Below are 16,448 nucleotides of genomic sequence, written 5' to 3' on the forward strand. Positions count from 1 at the left end.
TCCATTTGAAAATACTTCAGGTATGCAGTAGATCTAAATGCAAGGGCGTTCAAGTCTGGCATGGAAGACCACATGGGCAGGATCTGCTCCAGGCTGAAAGAAGACAGGTCTTGGTTGGGATAAGATGAAACACAGTCAACTAGAGAGAACTACAAGTGCAACGCTGCTGGTGACTTCATGTTTGAAAACACGGCACGTCAGTGGAGAGAAAACCAATCCGTAGCGTCCAGTTAGAGCTGTTGTGTTTTTCTAAGCTTTCTAGTTTACTCTGCATCCAGGCAAAACTCAGTTCACAGTAATAGTATGTTCCCTTTTCTATATATCACTGTAGGAGAAATGGAAAAAAAAAAAGAGAAAAAAACCTAACCCAGAACGAAACTTGCTATAGAGGTATCATCCACAGAGATAAAGGCGCCTTAAAATGAAGCAAATAATGGAATAAACTTTGAGATTCTTCAGCTGCTCCATCTTGAAAATATAAGGGAAGAAAAATGAAATTCATGTGAGGTAGCATGCAGTTGCATAGAGCTATCCATGAGATCCCAACTAGGACTCTAGGAATTTCGAAAGATGATCTCACCATGCCCGCTTTCTCCCTGCCTATGAGAAAGGACATCATGAAAATCAATCCTCAGACACAAAAAAAGACAGATTCCTTCTCCCTTTAAGTACTGCATCATTGCAAGGAGCCCAGCACCCCAAACCTGCATGGGGGGGTGAAGGAATTGGCACTTACAGCCACAGAGCTTTTCCAATCAGTTGATGCTGCAGTGCAGCTACAAGCAGCAGGATCTGACTCGTGTTCAATGAGCACCAGCTCTACATCTTGTTTGACAGTGGAACTGGTGCACTATGGAAACTCTAATTTAGATGTTCCACTATGTATGCTGGTCAAAGCATATACATACTGGTTATTCAGACATAATCTGGGGTTTGCCTCACACCTTCTATAATGACGGTACTAATACTTACCTATCATCGCTCATACAGGGCACTGCAAAGCATCCTCGAAACAACTTATCAGCAACTGGTAGACTACTAAAACTGTAGCAGTATTACTATCTGATGTCTTCACAACAGTGAAGATTTTTTTTTTTTTTTTTTTTAAAGCAGGAAAGTCTGAGAAAGCTATTATTTGTCACAGGATGATCCAAAGGCTGTTAGTCTCCTCTCTGTACCTTAAGAAAGAGGAGGAAAATCTGTTTTAAACAAGTGCTGCTAGGGATAAAAAATTCAGACTGATGCTACATTAAATTACTTGGGAGGCTGAGGTATCCAGCCACGCTCTTCAGTCAAACAGAAAATTATAGGGTCTATCAATTAGAGAAGCGGTGCTCTGAGCCTATGGGCTGGCATGCTTACAGTTTTTTTAATGTCTGGCAGGATGTTTTACAAACTAAACTCAGCAAGATGACAATTCCACCAGAAGGTGCTTCAGATGGTTTTGCTAATAATTTTGATCAGCTGAAATGGAGAAAAACATCACTTCATTTATTTGGCTTTCCCAGAACCTGTCAAATCTGAGCAGAACCATTAATTGCCCCCTTCTGCAGCTCCCCCCTATCCCTCCCACCTTCTTCCAGAAAAGACACAGTTCAGTTCTATCTTTTTTCTAAAAGTACTCTGCATAATCAGCCTTTCTTCCCAAAATAAACTTTAGTCATTCTTTGTACACTTCCTTTGCTAGAAGGAAGTGCTATTTCTTAAGAATATTCATTGGAGGCTGGTACTGCTACTGCTGCAAACATGTAAGTGCTAACCACCATATATTGGCTTTTGTTTTAATAGCCTTTTAACCAACTTTGTTAATGGACTGAATGCAATTTAGATATGGAACTTGGCTAAAATGTAGCTTCAATTGGCTATTAAAATTTAAGAGCCAACTAAGATAGCTAATTACAAAAAAGCTCCAGTGATAATGCTAAGCAGAATTAGTAATAGCAAATGACAGTCTGTCTAGTCTTATTCCCAAAGGGAAAGAAACTCTTAACTGAGAAGTCAACCAGACAACGTTCAGAAAACCTAATTGCATTACTGGTATTATGGCATCCCAAATCTGGCAGCTTACTGGGACAGAACAGTAGTAAAGTCTGTCAAACTACTCAGTAAAGCAACTGACCCCCTCTGCTAGCTGCAACAGATATCAGGAACTACGTTATATTAACTTATTGGCAAATATTCCTGTAAAAATTATCAAATCAGCACCACCTAAAAAATAACTTATACCCATCCTGAATTTGATTCTCTCTCCAGATATTTTAGATTGGGGGAAAAATATTAACAATCTGTCTGCAAAATGTTCAAGCAGTAAAAGCAGCATTCTGCACTTCATTATCAATATCCTCATTACACCATCGGCTGAAGTGCCGACTAGTTCTCCTGTGAAGATTTATCATGTTTGGTGGCCACTTTGAAACATAGGTAGCAGAGTCTTTAACATTCACTACTCAAGTGTCTCCCTGCTGTGCCTGTAAATGTCAGTCCAGTTTTTTCACGGCTGCGCGCACAGATTAGAAACAGCAGGAGAGCTTGGGAGTATGACTACAATACCAGTAAGGACACTTGTCTTCATGGCACTGCTCAAGTGATTCTTGGAATGCAGGACCCTGCTGTTTTCTAATATTTACACACAACTGGAGTCATCAAGAGCAGTAAATGCAGTCTAAAGGCAGCTTGCTTCTTTTGTGTTAGGGGCTTTACTTTCAAATGGGGATGTCAACAAAAACCTACTACACCCTCTGCCTCTTATAAAGTGGCGTATTTCCCCATCACTCTTTTGCAAAACAGCAAAAACACACGTATGCAGGCACGTGTATGCAATACATACAGCAGCACTGCAGGTTATCAAGCCTTCTACTTGGCTCATCCTGACAGTCCAACACTTTAAACACTGTTACAGCTTACAGTGAGCCAGAGACATTCTTGCCTGTGAAGACTTTAGTTTTGCTCTTGTGAGACCTGAAACAACATCCAAACCTAGCATGGAAAGCACCCCTTTTCTTCACAGAGCACTTGCCAGTACAAACTCTTTCCAGGACATTTTTGGGGTGGGAAGATGCAGTGATGGCTTATGAAATCTGCACCTCAAAACATTCTTTTCAAATATATGGGTATGTCTGTGTTTACTGCATTTGGCTTTGGTAGCGTCAAAGGAAAATACATTCCTTGGAAAGTAAAGAAAGGAAGTTTACCAGTAAATAAGTTACTGAAAAAATTAAAATGTCAAACAACTAAAGTACAAAAGAATGACGTTAACTTTGAGTACATAAGACAAGAGAGAATAAAATATGCTATCCTGACAATAGTCCTTCAGAATAGTGTAATGTACGTTTTGAACAAAATGATTAAATGAAGTCATTAAAATGATAGTTAGATTTGAGTTTTAAATACGAGAGTCTTTAGCAGTCCTATTTTTACATCAGAAACAAAGAAATTGCTATGCTTACAGTCATCAGCCACACTTTGCTACTACCCAGGAAAATGAGTGTGGAGAACAGTCAGAACAGAAACGAGAAAGCACTAGACCTTTTAAAAATGTTATTCCAGTTTTATTTCAAAACAACCAATTCCCTTGTTTCCAAAACATAACATCATTCTTTCAACATTTTATGCTGCAACTTATGTACTTCAGTGAGTAGCTACTCAGACATTATACAAGCAAGCCAGCTGAGCACTGGACATCCACACAAAACCACCACTCATCGGCTCATAAGGATTCCTTTTGGTTTGCCAAACTTCACGTGAATTATGTTCATGACCAAACTATACTTAATTTTTGCAGTACCTATATAAAAAGTCGTATTGGTATTTCACACCAAAATTAAACACTGCATTTTTTGACTTCTAACTCTGAAGACTCAAAGCCAAGCAAGGAAGTACTTTTAAGAAAGGTTGCATGCTTCTCCACTACTGAGAAAAGGTAAACCTTTTTTTTTTTTTTTTTTTTTTTTAGCTACCAGTGTAACTAAGACTAGGACTTTCTACAACACTTCAGACATTCACATTTTCATTAAGTTTATTTTTTTTTTTTACGAGAAGCACGTGCCAGTCAAGCTTTCACTGGAACTATATACTTTACGAAGTTACTTTCCATAGTTATAATCTTTGTAGCCTTTTCACTAATATAAAAAGAAAACCTGAGGGGAAAGGTGGGTTGAGAAAGGCATTGGGTTTTGGTTAGTTCATTTCTTTGTCCTGGGCCCTATGTCTGAAATTCTGGTCTCTTCTTTCCAGAGAAACTCTGAATAATTGGAAAAGTGATACAAACACAAACACTATGCAAAAACACAAAACAAAAACAACCAACTACTAAAATCCACTACCTGTCTTCCAAAGAATTGTTTAAACACAAAACAAACCAGAATGGAAGGATGTGATTTGTCTTATGTTCTCTTTTTCTAATTCAAACACTTGAAAAGTATTTAAAAGATGTCTCTAGCATTTCAGACTTCATCTGCGTGTACATCTAAGTGACCTACAATAAGACTTGACTTACAAGCAATGAGATGCAACACCACTGATCCTTATAAAGCACCCATAAAGAAACTAAATAAGGCTTTATTTCTACATTATAATGCAGAAAAAAAGCACTTTCTTTTAGTTTGCCTTTAAGATATGAATCCACGTATATAAAGAATAAAAATGCATCCTCACTTCACAGTTGGCAAAATTTTGGATTAGTATTTAAGTATACCCAAACTACGCAAATATTTTAATAAAACATTTTTTCTTCAAAACTAGGTACAAACAGCAGTCCATGTTTTTAAAGGCTTCATTGTTTAAAAAGAAAAAAACAAAGATTCCAGTGCTATGGTAACTGAAAAAACCCCAAAGATAAGCCAAAGAGCAACTTAATTTGTTGTTCCCTCTATTCTTTACTTTTGGACTCTCTTTCTGGTTGATGTGCCTTTGGTTGATGTGCCTTTCGTGGCTTTTGGTGAGGTGATCTTCCGTGTTCTGGTAGCTACTGCATCTGCGATTCAAACAAACAAACAAACAAAAAAAAAAGGTAAGTCTTTCTATATAACAAAATAACAGAAATGGATCACAAGAAAATACTTGTAGTCTTTAAGAGGGCAGGTCAACTCAAGTAATTCCTTTAGTTTTGACTGGGAGAACAGGGGACCCATGACATGGACTCAGAAAAATTTACCAGAACTTCTAGGCACCAACTTTCTCCTGAAAAACAGGCTGTGCAATTCAATTTCTCAAATATTAGCATCACATACAGCTGAGCCAATTTAATAGCTTAACCCCTCCAAAAGATGAAGAATCAGATCCTCTCTAAAACTTAAACCCTTCCTTCCTCCCCATGCACCAGCTTTCAGTTCTATGATCCCTCCCAGCACTAAGCCCCTTTTTGGTGCTCTCTGGACCTTGTGCTAAACCGATTTGTAATCTGTAATTTTGGTCTAGTATTCTCATAGTTTAGTGAGTTGCATCATCTTAACAGCATTCTGAATGGAGCTCATACAAGAGGAGGTGGAAGGCACGCAGTTAAAAGAAAAGAAAAAGGAAGATTTTTGTTTGGCAGTGTCAAGGTGTTAAAACAGCTCAGCTATTAGTGCACCTTTACCTACAGATTTCAAGCTATTATTTGACAATATTTTATTAACAAAGGTAATGAACATTGCCATCTAGACAAGATTCCTAAAAAATCTGGCAGGCAGGTTGTTCAAAGAGACCATACTTAAACACAACAATAACAAAATCCCTCCACTCTGATTCATTCCTGCCCACTAGCAGGTAAAAGGGAAAAAACCCATCACAGCTCATCTCTGTGAATCACATTCAACTGTAATCACTTTGAAAAAAAATATTACACATAACAAAAATTGCTACCTTTTTCACAAATGCAGTAACAAATGTTTTTAATCTCCTAGTCACAGTATTTTTAATTTATTGTTTTATTCCTGACTTCCTTCTTTAAGTCAGCATGCCTAACCATTTAAGTTCTTGCTTGTAGAACTATATATAACCCTACAGTTCCTGTCGACTTCTTAATCTGCATTACTGACAAAGAAAAAGAAGTAAAAGTGAGGTTCATGGAAGTCCTTAAGAAAGAAGCTGCTTGCATAAGACAACAGCCTTTGAGCAGTGTGAGTCACTGATTGTTCAAGGTCAATGAGTAAATCTGGGGGAAAGCAAGGAGGCAGAGACCAATGCAAAACAAACCAAGATAACGAGTCCACCCAAAACCAAAATCACACCAAGAAAATCAACGAACTATTGCAAACAGTCTTGCTTTCAATGTTTGCTTAATTTTATGTAATTTGTTCTCAAAATGTGTATTTGAAACAAAAATACCAAAAATAACTTTGAAGAATTTTTCCATTCTTGAAAAAGAAATGGATTATTTAAATATATTCTTGTTCCTTTTTGTCCAAAAGCACTTGATGCATTCAACAAAAAAAACTATAAGTAGATCTGTCAGACCATACAACTTCCATTAATAAATCAAATTTAGAAAAAAAAATAAAAAAAAAGACAGCTCTGGTGATAGTCTCTCATTAGGCAGAGCAGCTTTACCAAGAAAAGATCTGTTCTGGCAAAACATACCACCCCCCTCATCCCCCAATTCCTATGTAAAAATCAAATCCATACTGGTACCCTTACAAGTACTGGTAGCTAAAAGCTATAAAAGCAGGTATCATACACTAAACTAGTAACTCAACTATATAAATCATTCCTCCTTCAAGCTAAACTCTGGTTTATCTTCAAGAATTAGTCACAAAAATATTTCAGCTGCTGTAATTGTGAACTCTAGCAACAGACACCTCTTCTGAGTTTTCATATTGAGTAGTCTTAGTGATATGTAGGCCAGGTTATCCCGTCAGCTGGTGCACAAACTGCACCAGCTTTGCAGGTTTTTTCCCTGGAATGTTTGTCTTGCAACAGAAAGCAAAGAATGACCAATGTTTTCTCTTCAACAAAAAGCATTAACTTGATCTTTTTCCCTTTCAGTAATCTCCACCAGTTTTGACTGTGGTAACTGTGATTTTTTTCATAGACCATACAATCAAATGCTGCAAAGATAGGTCAAATTCAGGTTCTATTATCACAAAGAGTGTCAATATGAAAATTATGACCTTAGGTAGGAGAGCACTATAGGTTTTTTTGTCTACACAGAAAAAAGAAATGAGTTGTCAGATTTTCATGGTTAGTATTTCAGCCACGTGGCATTTCATGGCAGTCATGGGCAATACAAGCAATTGAAGCTCATTAATTCCTAATTCAGCAAGAGCTTACCCATTCCTAGCTGCCCATGCTGGAACACCAAAAAGGAGAAGAGAGCTACCTTGTCTCTGATTTTTCCCTTCTTACATTAATGAGTTCTTTTCATTTCAAGACTTTTCTACACAAACCATGATCATGGAGAATCTCTAAGTGAATCATAATAAAATGGAAAAAAATCCTTGTCATGGTTCTTTTATCCATAATGTCAAACTCAGGCAACAGAAATATTCTCTTAAACTATCTGATTAATTATGTTAAACTCAGAATGACTGACTGCTCTCAACCCATGTGTAGCTTCGAAGTTTGCAGGTATTTGAGAACTGAATGTCTTCTGTACCAAAAAAAACATCTGCATTTTCAAAATTAGTTAGCCTGATAGCGTACATTGCCCCATCCCCACAAACTTTTCTTGTGAGAGAAATATCAATTCTGTTTCTGAAAACAGGAGAAGTCCTGTGTGGGCAGCAGCAAATGAGGACACAAACAAAGCTATTACAAGCAAAGGAGAGGGTTTTTATAAAGCAGATTAAATTGAATTAGGTTGAAACAGCAATTTAAATGAGGGAGAATTATACAGGCAAAAATAAACCAGATGGTGTCACTGCACAGCTTGTTTTGAGACTGGAACAAAGTTCAGCAGAAGCATAAAGAGTCCCACAGGCTCTAGAGGAATTATTAGACACGTTGACTGTGATACGTGATCCTCTCCATGTGAAGTCCTGTAACGCAACTTTACAAAAGAAACCCAGTAGTACCATGTATAGTTTGTGTATAGTATACTGCGTATAGTTTTGGGCTCTTTCCTTCAACAAAGTTCGGAGAAAAATGGGGGGGAAGAGTGGTGATCACGGTTTCTAGCTCTCTAACAAAAGGTAAACAAAAAACCCCTGAATTTTATTAGTTTATCTGAAGAAAGGAAAAAACATGGAAGAGAGATGTGATGGTGCAGCCTTTTGTATTCAACAAGTGTGCAAAAGATTGCTGCATAAAATGAGAACATTTCACAGTGGATAGGACAACTAATAAACTTAAGGGAAATTCATACTGGAGTCAAGAGAAAATACTCCTTTTTAGTAGTAAGGATTGTTAAGTATTGTAAGTAGTGTTGACCAGGAATGTTTCAAGAATCTTAAACACAGAGATTTAAAGAGAAAATACTGGTATGTATCAAAATTAACACAGATGTAGATAGATAAGCCTATCCTCAGGCTGGTGTACAGAGCAGATCACCTCTTGATGTCACTTCTCACTTTGTTTTCTGATTCTACACACACCATTTTAGAAACACACTTAAGTCTCATAAGTAATAGAAATAAAATTGTACTTGAGTCAAAAAATGGAAAATTCTATAGAATGACAGAGATTCCTTTGGTAAAACCAAGCAGACACCAGAGTCCCAAGTTTCCTACTTAACTGCCCGCTTTGATGGAAATGAGGACAGTGAGAGATTCTTAGCACAAAAACAGAGCTACCAAGCAGATGAAATCAGGTATGACTTAGGTGTTAATGGTGTCTTCTAGGTTACATCATAGGCTAGAATATTTGAGAACAGAACCACATACAGATTTTAGACTCTAGGCAAACATCGGGTGAGTGAAAACGTCTAGCAGCAGGCATGCTGGAGGTTAGCAACTGCATCACTTGCATATGGTGAATTTACACCTGACAAAAACTGAGTACATGCCAGTCTCTATACACCAGCTAAAGAGCTCCAGCAATTCTAGCCTATGCAAGTTCTTAAACTACACTTGTAATAATCATCATTAAACAACACAGCTAACATCTTTTGCCCTCAAAAGAAGCACATGCAGATTAGTACATTGATCAGATACTGCAAGGTTTCTATTCCTAAAAAAAAAAAAAAAAACCTGTGTGCACACAATCTCACACACTTCGCTAGACATTTACTTCTTTAAGAAACAAAGGCCAATAAATCTGGAGTGTGGGACCATGTAGTGGAGAGTTTTCAAGTGGTTTCTGGAAGAGATGTTCTCAGACTAGTCTCCACATAGATAGAGCTTAATTATCGTTTCTGTATAGACACACAGTGTGCCACAGCAGAATAGTCTTAACACAGAACTGACATTTCTTTAACACTGGCAGCTTCATGACATGTATTCCTACTTTACTACTTAGCTTGGCTGTGGCAATTCAGTATGAGAGGGCCATGGACCTAACACAAGTCTCCCTAGTCAAGACAGGATCTTGCATATATGCCACTATATTAGATCTCAGTACAATAAATTAATCCAGGTATATGTTTTGTTACTAATTTAAATAATTAATTGTGGACTTGTAATTTCCAAAGGAGACTAATTTAGGACTGTCAGTTCTTCAGAACTCTTTCACTGATCACAGTATCACTTTTGTCTTGCAAAATGTGCTTCAGTCATGTTTCAGCTGTCTGATCATATCAATTAACTAAGTCATTTTGCTGGATGACTCACTAGCAGACCTTCTTCCTTCAGCTGTCCCTGCAAAGGGTTCTACAATCATCAAACTGAAAAAGGAAAACAATAGAATGGAACTCATACAATTGCTATTTAATATGAAAGGAATAAGAAAAAAGGCACTGGAAACTGAAAGACTACACAGCATCCAGCTGCAAACATCACACAGGAACCGAAGCCAGGCTGTGCAGCATTTAATGAGAGTTAAGCATCTCACTAGTCTATCGTTCTCAAATGAGTTTGGGCAGTTTGAATATTGTGACAAGGAAGAGCAACTTTTATGATGATGAAATAAGAAAAAGTATGTAGTTCTCTGACAAGCCCTTTCCCAACTCAGCCAGGGAACCCTGCACAGCTGATAAAACCTCGTAGAGCAGTACTTCCGAAACAAGAATTTTTCAGTACTTTGAAGGCTGCTGAGGCAACTCCAAGGGCAACAAATAGTAGTTTTGGTTAGCTGTGGCTTGTTCTCTTTTCTCAGCAGTTCTTTTCTCTACAAAAATTCAGATGTATGACTCAGAAAAAAGAACAGAGAGACCAGAAAAATGCAAATATGGACTTGAATTCCAGGAACTACATGATGCGGGGGGGAGGGGAGGGCAGGGGTGGAACAAGAGAGAAGAAAGTAAGTTTGTAGAGTTATGGAATAAGTTTTAGCTTTAAGTACACTGTTCTTCCAAGTCCTCTGTTTCCTATAACAAATCAAGCCAATATATTTTCACATGACAATATGGAAAAACATCAGGACACAAGAATGTATTATTTGATTACTTTATGCCTGTGATTTCCTGAAGATAACTGTGATTATTCTTTTAAAAATTTCATTCCAGATAGAAGTGACACTGATTTAGTTCTATTTGTAAAAATTGCTTTACTGAAGATATTCCAAAACACAATTGCACATGCATGTATAAATCAGTAGTTACATGCAGCATGTGTTTAAAAATAGCCCTCCTCTCCACAACACAGCAATTTACAGGAGGAAAAAAGGTTAATTCAAATATATTACTTGCAATCCTGACAAAGGTTAGTTCCCTGTAAAAATCTGAGTAACTGCAGCACGATTTTTCTTTCTTTCCCACAGACAAATTTCACTTGCAAATTTTTTATCTGAGTTTGAATTGCAACACTTGTTCAGCATACTGCAATACATCTTCAGGTCACAGAAAACCAAGAAAAAAGCAGTCACCTCTTTTATTCTTAAATGATTTCATTCTACATGTAAAGTCACTACACAAAACCTTACCCCATGGAAAATTTCCCTCAGAAGGTAGTTTTGTTTTGTTTTAATTTAATACTTTATTAGCAGCAAACACAAGAAAGTCCCATGAAGTATAACAAGGAACTTAAGCGTATTTAAATTTTAAATGTGTTTAAGTTCTAAAAGTGGTCTGAACATATTGTGCAGAAATAAGCTTAAAATTCATAGGAAGTCTAAGTAAAAATCTGTGTTCCAAGCAGACACAGGAGTAAACAGGAACACTCCCATACTTTACATCTTGGACATTAATTTTGTCTCAAAAGTGGCACATGTTCAAAGTGCTTCTCAGTGAATTTGTCACTCACAAATTGTCAAGGAAAACTGTTATTCAGGAAGAATTACAAAGATCTATTTGTCTTGTATCTATTTTAACCTTCCTACCCATAATATTTAAGATTCTTTATACTTAAAAAAAAAAAAATCACCTCCTATCACACCTCTTCTAAATTAAATAGATTTGAAGATATTCAAACGGCTGTGGGGCAGGTCATAAACAGACAGATCACTTCATAACATCTTTGAATATACTTAATGCAAAATACAGAAGCAAGTTTCTCAATGTTTCTGACAACTGAGAGCAGTATTCCTCTTCTCCAAAACTTGGATCTTCCTGTTCATTTCTAGATGCAAACACATGCAGCACATGCTTTTAACTTATAAAACCAGATCACAGAACTCTCATACTAGAACACTTAACCTGCAACGTTCCTGAAACAGGTAAGGGAAGGCTAAGAATGGCACAGGAAGGGACAGATCTTTTGGTGACTACTCACAGAGGCAGATACACTGTTTTAAGACTAATACCCACTTACTCCTGGAGTCCGTAACAGATACTAGTCAATACCAAAACCTTCACAAGAAAGAGCAGATGAATAACAGACAATTAGAACTATTTTACAGTACAGGTTTTGCTAAAAAATGTTTGTATTAGGGTATAAAATTAAGAGGTAAAAATCTATCTGTAACATGGGCATTGGTGTGGAGTAGAAACACCAATAACAAGTGGCGTCATAAACACCGTCAAAAAAAAAAGTATGATTTGCTTTCTCCCAAAGCTTGATGACAAGGCCTATAATTCTCTAAATATAAAAATGAACCTAAGTGCAGATTTAATCCAACATTAAGTAATAAATCTTGCTTGAATACAGAAAAGGATTTCTAAGACAATAACCAGATACTGATTTATGCAAAGCCATGAAATGTAAATAAACATAAAGCTAAGTACCTATTAATTGAGAAATATTATTAAACCTCCATTTTGGAATGCCTTCTAACCCATCTATCAGTATGACTGTTTTCACATCAGAGCTGTTCACACATCTCATTACTTACATTGCAAGAGTGACCAAAGATCCCAGTTAAGGCCTTATCACGCTAGATGCTATCAAGAAATACAGACACGCAGATTAAAAAAAACTGCCAGTGGTAGAAGTTTTATCTCTGTTAATAGCTTTGAACCTTGGATTATCTACAAATTCTTATGAAATTTTTTTTTCAAGCATTTATGCCATTTTCACTGAAGTTCCCTATGCAGCTGCCTATTCCCTACAAACTGATTAACAATAAGCATATTAGTCCATTAACATTGTGCAGAATACCCCTCCAGAAGCATTGGTGGATATGTACAGTGTATGCCAAAAACTGGTATTCTGCTTTAACAGTATCATCGCTTATAAGCCTGTGTATTTTACTATCGTGCATGATGGCTCCTTATATTTAAAAATGGAGCTGTAACAGAATGTGAAAAAAAAAATTTGTTTAAATAGAAGCCATCTCTTCTAATAGAATTTTTCCTGGTGAAGACACACTGACTAATATAATGCTTCAACATGATCCATATTATCTTAAAAAGGATCTCTCAGAATTCCAGCTTTCAGGAAAGCATATGGCTTCTAGTTCCTCCTCCAGCAAGCCTGGGATCTAACCAACCTCAGCAGCAGCAGATTTAATTACTGGCAGAGTCCCTGTAGCCACTGACCACCCTGGTGTACTCAGACTGTTGGATCAGGATCTTTTTGGGGCCGACAAATCTTTTGGAGTGGATTAGACCAACTGCATAGATGGATGCAGTTAATGCTGATAAGCTGAACAGCAAGAGGCTGCACGGCTCTTCTTGCCACTGCTCTAAGTCCAAATACTGATGACATGTTGTTTGAACACATGAAGAGTAACCCCTGCCCAGAGATATATATCCCCTTTCAGAAACCAATAAAATCACATTTCAAGACCATTTAAAATGTTCCTTTATGCCTAAACTTCAATTACTACAATTAAGAGGCATCAAGAAATTACACACTTTATAAGACAGTAAACTTAGGATAATTTTTTAGTCGCAGGACTAATTCCATAACAGAGGAACAGGTCTGTGGTAACATAAAACCAGTCAGATTTGGAAACATAGTTTTAAGTATTTCTATAATAAACAGCTATTTTCAATTTATGAGATGCATCAAAATCGTAAGATTATAAGAAGTTGCCTGTTCCTTCAACACAGATTTATGAATCATTTAAGAAGTGGTAAAGTTCTTAATTCCAAATTTGGAGATAAGAAAATGAGTAAGTACACATAACTCTTTTCACCTGAAATCGTTTTATATACTCCCCGCACTTGGTATTAATTAAATTGGGTAGTGCAAAAAGGTGAAATTAGAACCATTTCACCTGTAACTCTATTGAACTGGCAAGAGGAGGTTTAAATTTAAGCTTATGTCCATCACTCATTTTAACTACTGAATTCTGAAAATATATATAGCCTCCCAAATAACTTTACTTAGTCTGAAAAAAACAAGAGTTTACAAAAAGACTGATGTTACCACTTCAATTGCAATTCCTCAAGTTCTTTTTTTTCCTTGAGAATTTCAATCTACGGTCCCAGGAAACAAGAAGTATAATATAAAATGAAAGTATATTCTGCTCATACGTAACAAATCACAACTAGAAAATAGTCAGCTGTATTAAATATTTTGTTATAAGATCTTAAATCTAAAATCTACAAATAAATATCACCATCATCATACCAAATACTTGTATTTTCTTGAAAGTATAATCTAATTAACACTTTTTCAGCCACTGACAGACTAGAAAATTCATAACAAATTGAAGTCAACAATTCTAAAGGCATTCAAGTAAGAGAACTACTCACTGATTTTAATTATCAGAATTCTAGAATGTGAACAGCTGGAAATGAACAAAGCAGTGTCACTTTCTGGAATAACATTAGTTTAATTACGTGTACTTCATACCATACTGTTTCAGTAAATATACTAGGTTAAATCCATAACTTACCAATAATATTACTGTCTTTGAAATGTTATATTTTCCCATCCTGCCATACTCCTTCATCAAACCTTTTTTAAGCCAGCAGATTTGTTTTGGGGTAGACTCCAGTGGTACTGCTTTATTGGGTTTAGACTACTTGATCACAACCATCATCTGGTCTGTTACTTAAAAGTCCCCAACAAAAACTTATTTCAGAAAAATATCTTTGTAATTACTTGAATTCAGTTCAGGTCTAGATGAAAGAACGTTAGATCCAGAAAAGTGTCCAGTTTGACTGCACACTCGCCCTATTCAGATCTACTGAATATTTCTGATCTTGGATTTAAAATAACCCTACTTTACATGCCCATGACTTTTTCCAGACATCAGTGAAACCATGCCAAATTACCTAAAATGTAGCTTCAGCATTTTCTATCTTTATAGTTGATGCTTTCCTCAACTTCAAAACCATTCACTTTTGGAAGCTTCTGCTGCTAGCTCCTGGCTTTAACACACGGTGATGAAGAAGTCCTGAGGAGTCAGCATATTCTGACAGTGAATTGGACAAGACAGGAGGACAAAAATGAGAATGGAGGGGAGAACAAATGTCAGCAAAAGAACGGGTGCAACCACCAATTTTTACCACCTGCCATTTCTACCAGTGTTAGGCAGCATGTAATTGGAGAGCATAACTTTCTTACACAGAAAGTTTACATATTTCAATTTTATTAGACAATCTAAAGAGAAATTATGCAAGTCAAAAGCACTTGCACTGCTAAAGGTAAACATGTACACTCAAGACATGGGTAAGTATTTGGTCAGCTGCAGGGGAGGCCTCTGTGGGAAGAGGATACATGCTATCCTGTGCCTGACACCTCTTTCCAGCTGGCTTCAAAACAAACCCACAGTAGGGCAAAGTTAAGCCCAACTCGTTTGTGACACCTCTGTGGAAACATTTAAGAAAGAGCAAAAAACACTGGACAGGCAGACTAGAGGTGACGGTGCAGGCAGGGAGGAGAGTGAAAAGCAGCAGAGGGAACACCAAGATCAGAGGAGGAGGTGGTGCTCCACAGCACCAGAGCATATATTCCCTGTAGCCTCTGAAGGATGGAGCAGATAGCCCCCGCAACTCAAAGAGAGCCCATGCTGGAGTAGATGGATATTTTCCCAAGGAACTGGACCACATTTTTTTCCCTAAACAACTGCTGCCCAAAACAGAGAGCCCACACTGGAGCAGAGGGAAAATGTGAGGAGGAAGGAGCAGCAGAGAGAAAATGCTGTATACTGATCATAACGCACTTCCCCTCCACATCCCCTGCACTGCTCAGGGACCCCATGGGGTAGAGGAATCTAGAGCACAGAATGTAACGTGAGCTTAGCAGAAGAGAAAGAAAAGGTGTTGTCTTAATGTTTGTCTTTGTTACTACCCAACTTAATTAGCAATAAATTAATTTTTCCCCAAGTTAAGTCTGTTTTGCCCACAACAGTAAATGGTAAACTATGTCCCCATTTTTGTATCGACCCATGAGTTTTCTCATCCTATTTTCTCCTTCTGTCCCACTGAGGAGGGGAGGGTTGGAGTTTGGCCCTTAGTCAGGGTTGATGTACCACAACAGGACACGTGACTGTAAGAACAATCTTTTGACTTACTGGAAGAAGTACGTTTCTTTTTTTCTGGACTGCCTGCATCTTCCATTTCTGTTTCAGTGCTCTCATTGGCTGTAGCTGCTGCCTTTCTTTTTTTCTAAAAAAAAAAAAGTGCAACAAACTCAAAAGCAGAAAAAGCAAGCAAAAAAGACCACACAAAATAGGAAACACTTTATCCTCATAAGGTATTCCCCAATTTTAGGCATTATTTCTTCATATATTACAAAATGTCTTCAGCTGTAAATTCATCCATATGTGAATGCAAGATTACTAGGACTAGGCAACAGACAATTTAAAAGTTCAGTTCCCCTATCTGCAAATCACATTAACAGCTGACATTTTAATGTATGAAAACAAGTTTTTATGATCAAAACATGGGGTTTTTTATTTACATTGAATAACCATCACAAAAGGAGCAATCTGAAAAATCTTAAACAACATGGAAAATCATTTTACCCGAAGTTGATGTTAATTGCTTTTTTAAAAAGCAATTACACCTCATTAAATTCAAGTTTATCTGGAACCTTGCTTCTTAAGGCTTTCTTTGCACAGCTTAGAAGTAGCTAACACCCACTGGCAGAACGTTATTATTTTTT

At 37.0% G+C, this 16,448-nt stretch overlaps 1 protein-coding gene across 1 annotated transcript in view; it reads right to left on the reverse strand.

Moving 5' to 3' along the window:
- Positions 1–4,874: 4,874 nt before the first annotated feature.
- The window catches only part of VRK1 (vaccinia related kinase 1), a 29,754-nt gene continuing 18,180 nt past the window's right edge, over positions 4,875–16,448 (reverse strand). Inside the window, exons 11-12 of the mRNA XM_010135500.1 lie at positions 15,856–15,949; positions 4,875–4,972 (exon numbers count right to left, since the gene is read on the reverse strand). Of these exons, the coding sequence (XP_010133802.1) occupies positions 4,875–4,972; positions 15,856–15,949 (192 nt within the window). The remainder of the gene's footprint in view (positions 4,973–15,855; positions 15,950–16,448) is intronic.

This window comes from Buceros rhinoceros, unplaced genomic scaffold (assembly GCF_000710305.1).
Source record: "Buceros rhinoceros silvestris isolate BGI_N320 unplaced genomic scaffold, ASM71030v1 scaffold12414, whole genome shotgun sequence".
In the NCBI taxonomy this organism is placed as follows: Eukaryota; Metazoa; Chordata; class Aves; order Bucerotiformes; family Bucerotidae; genus Buceros; species Buceros rhinoceros.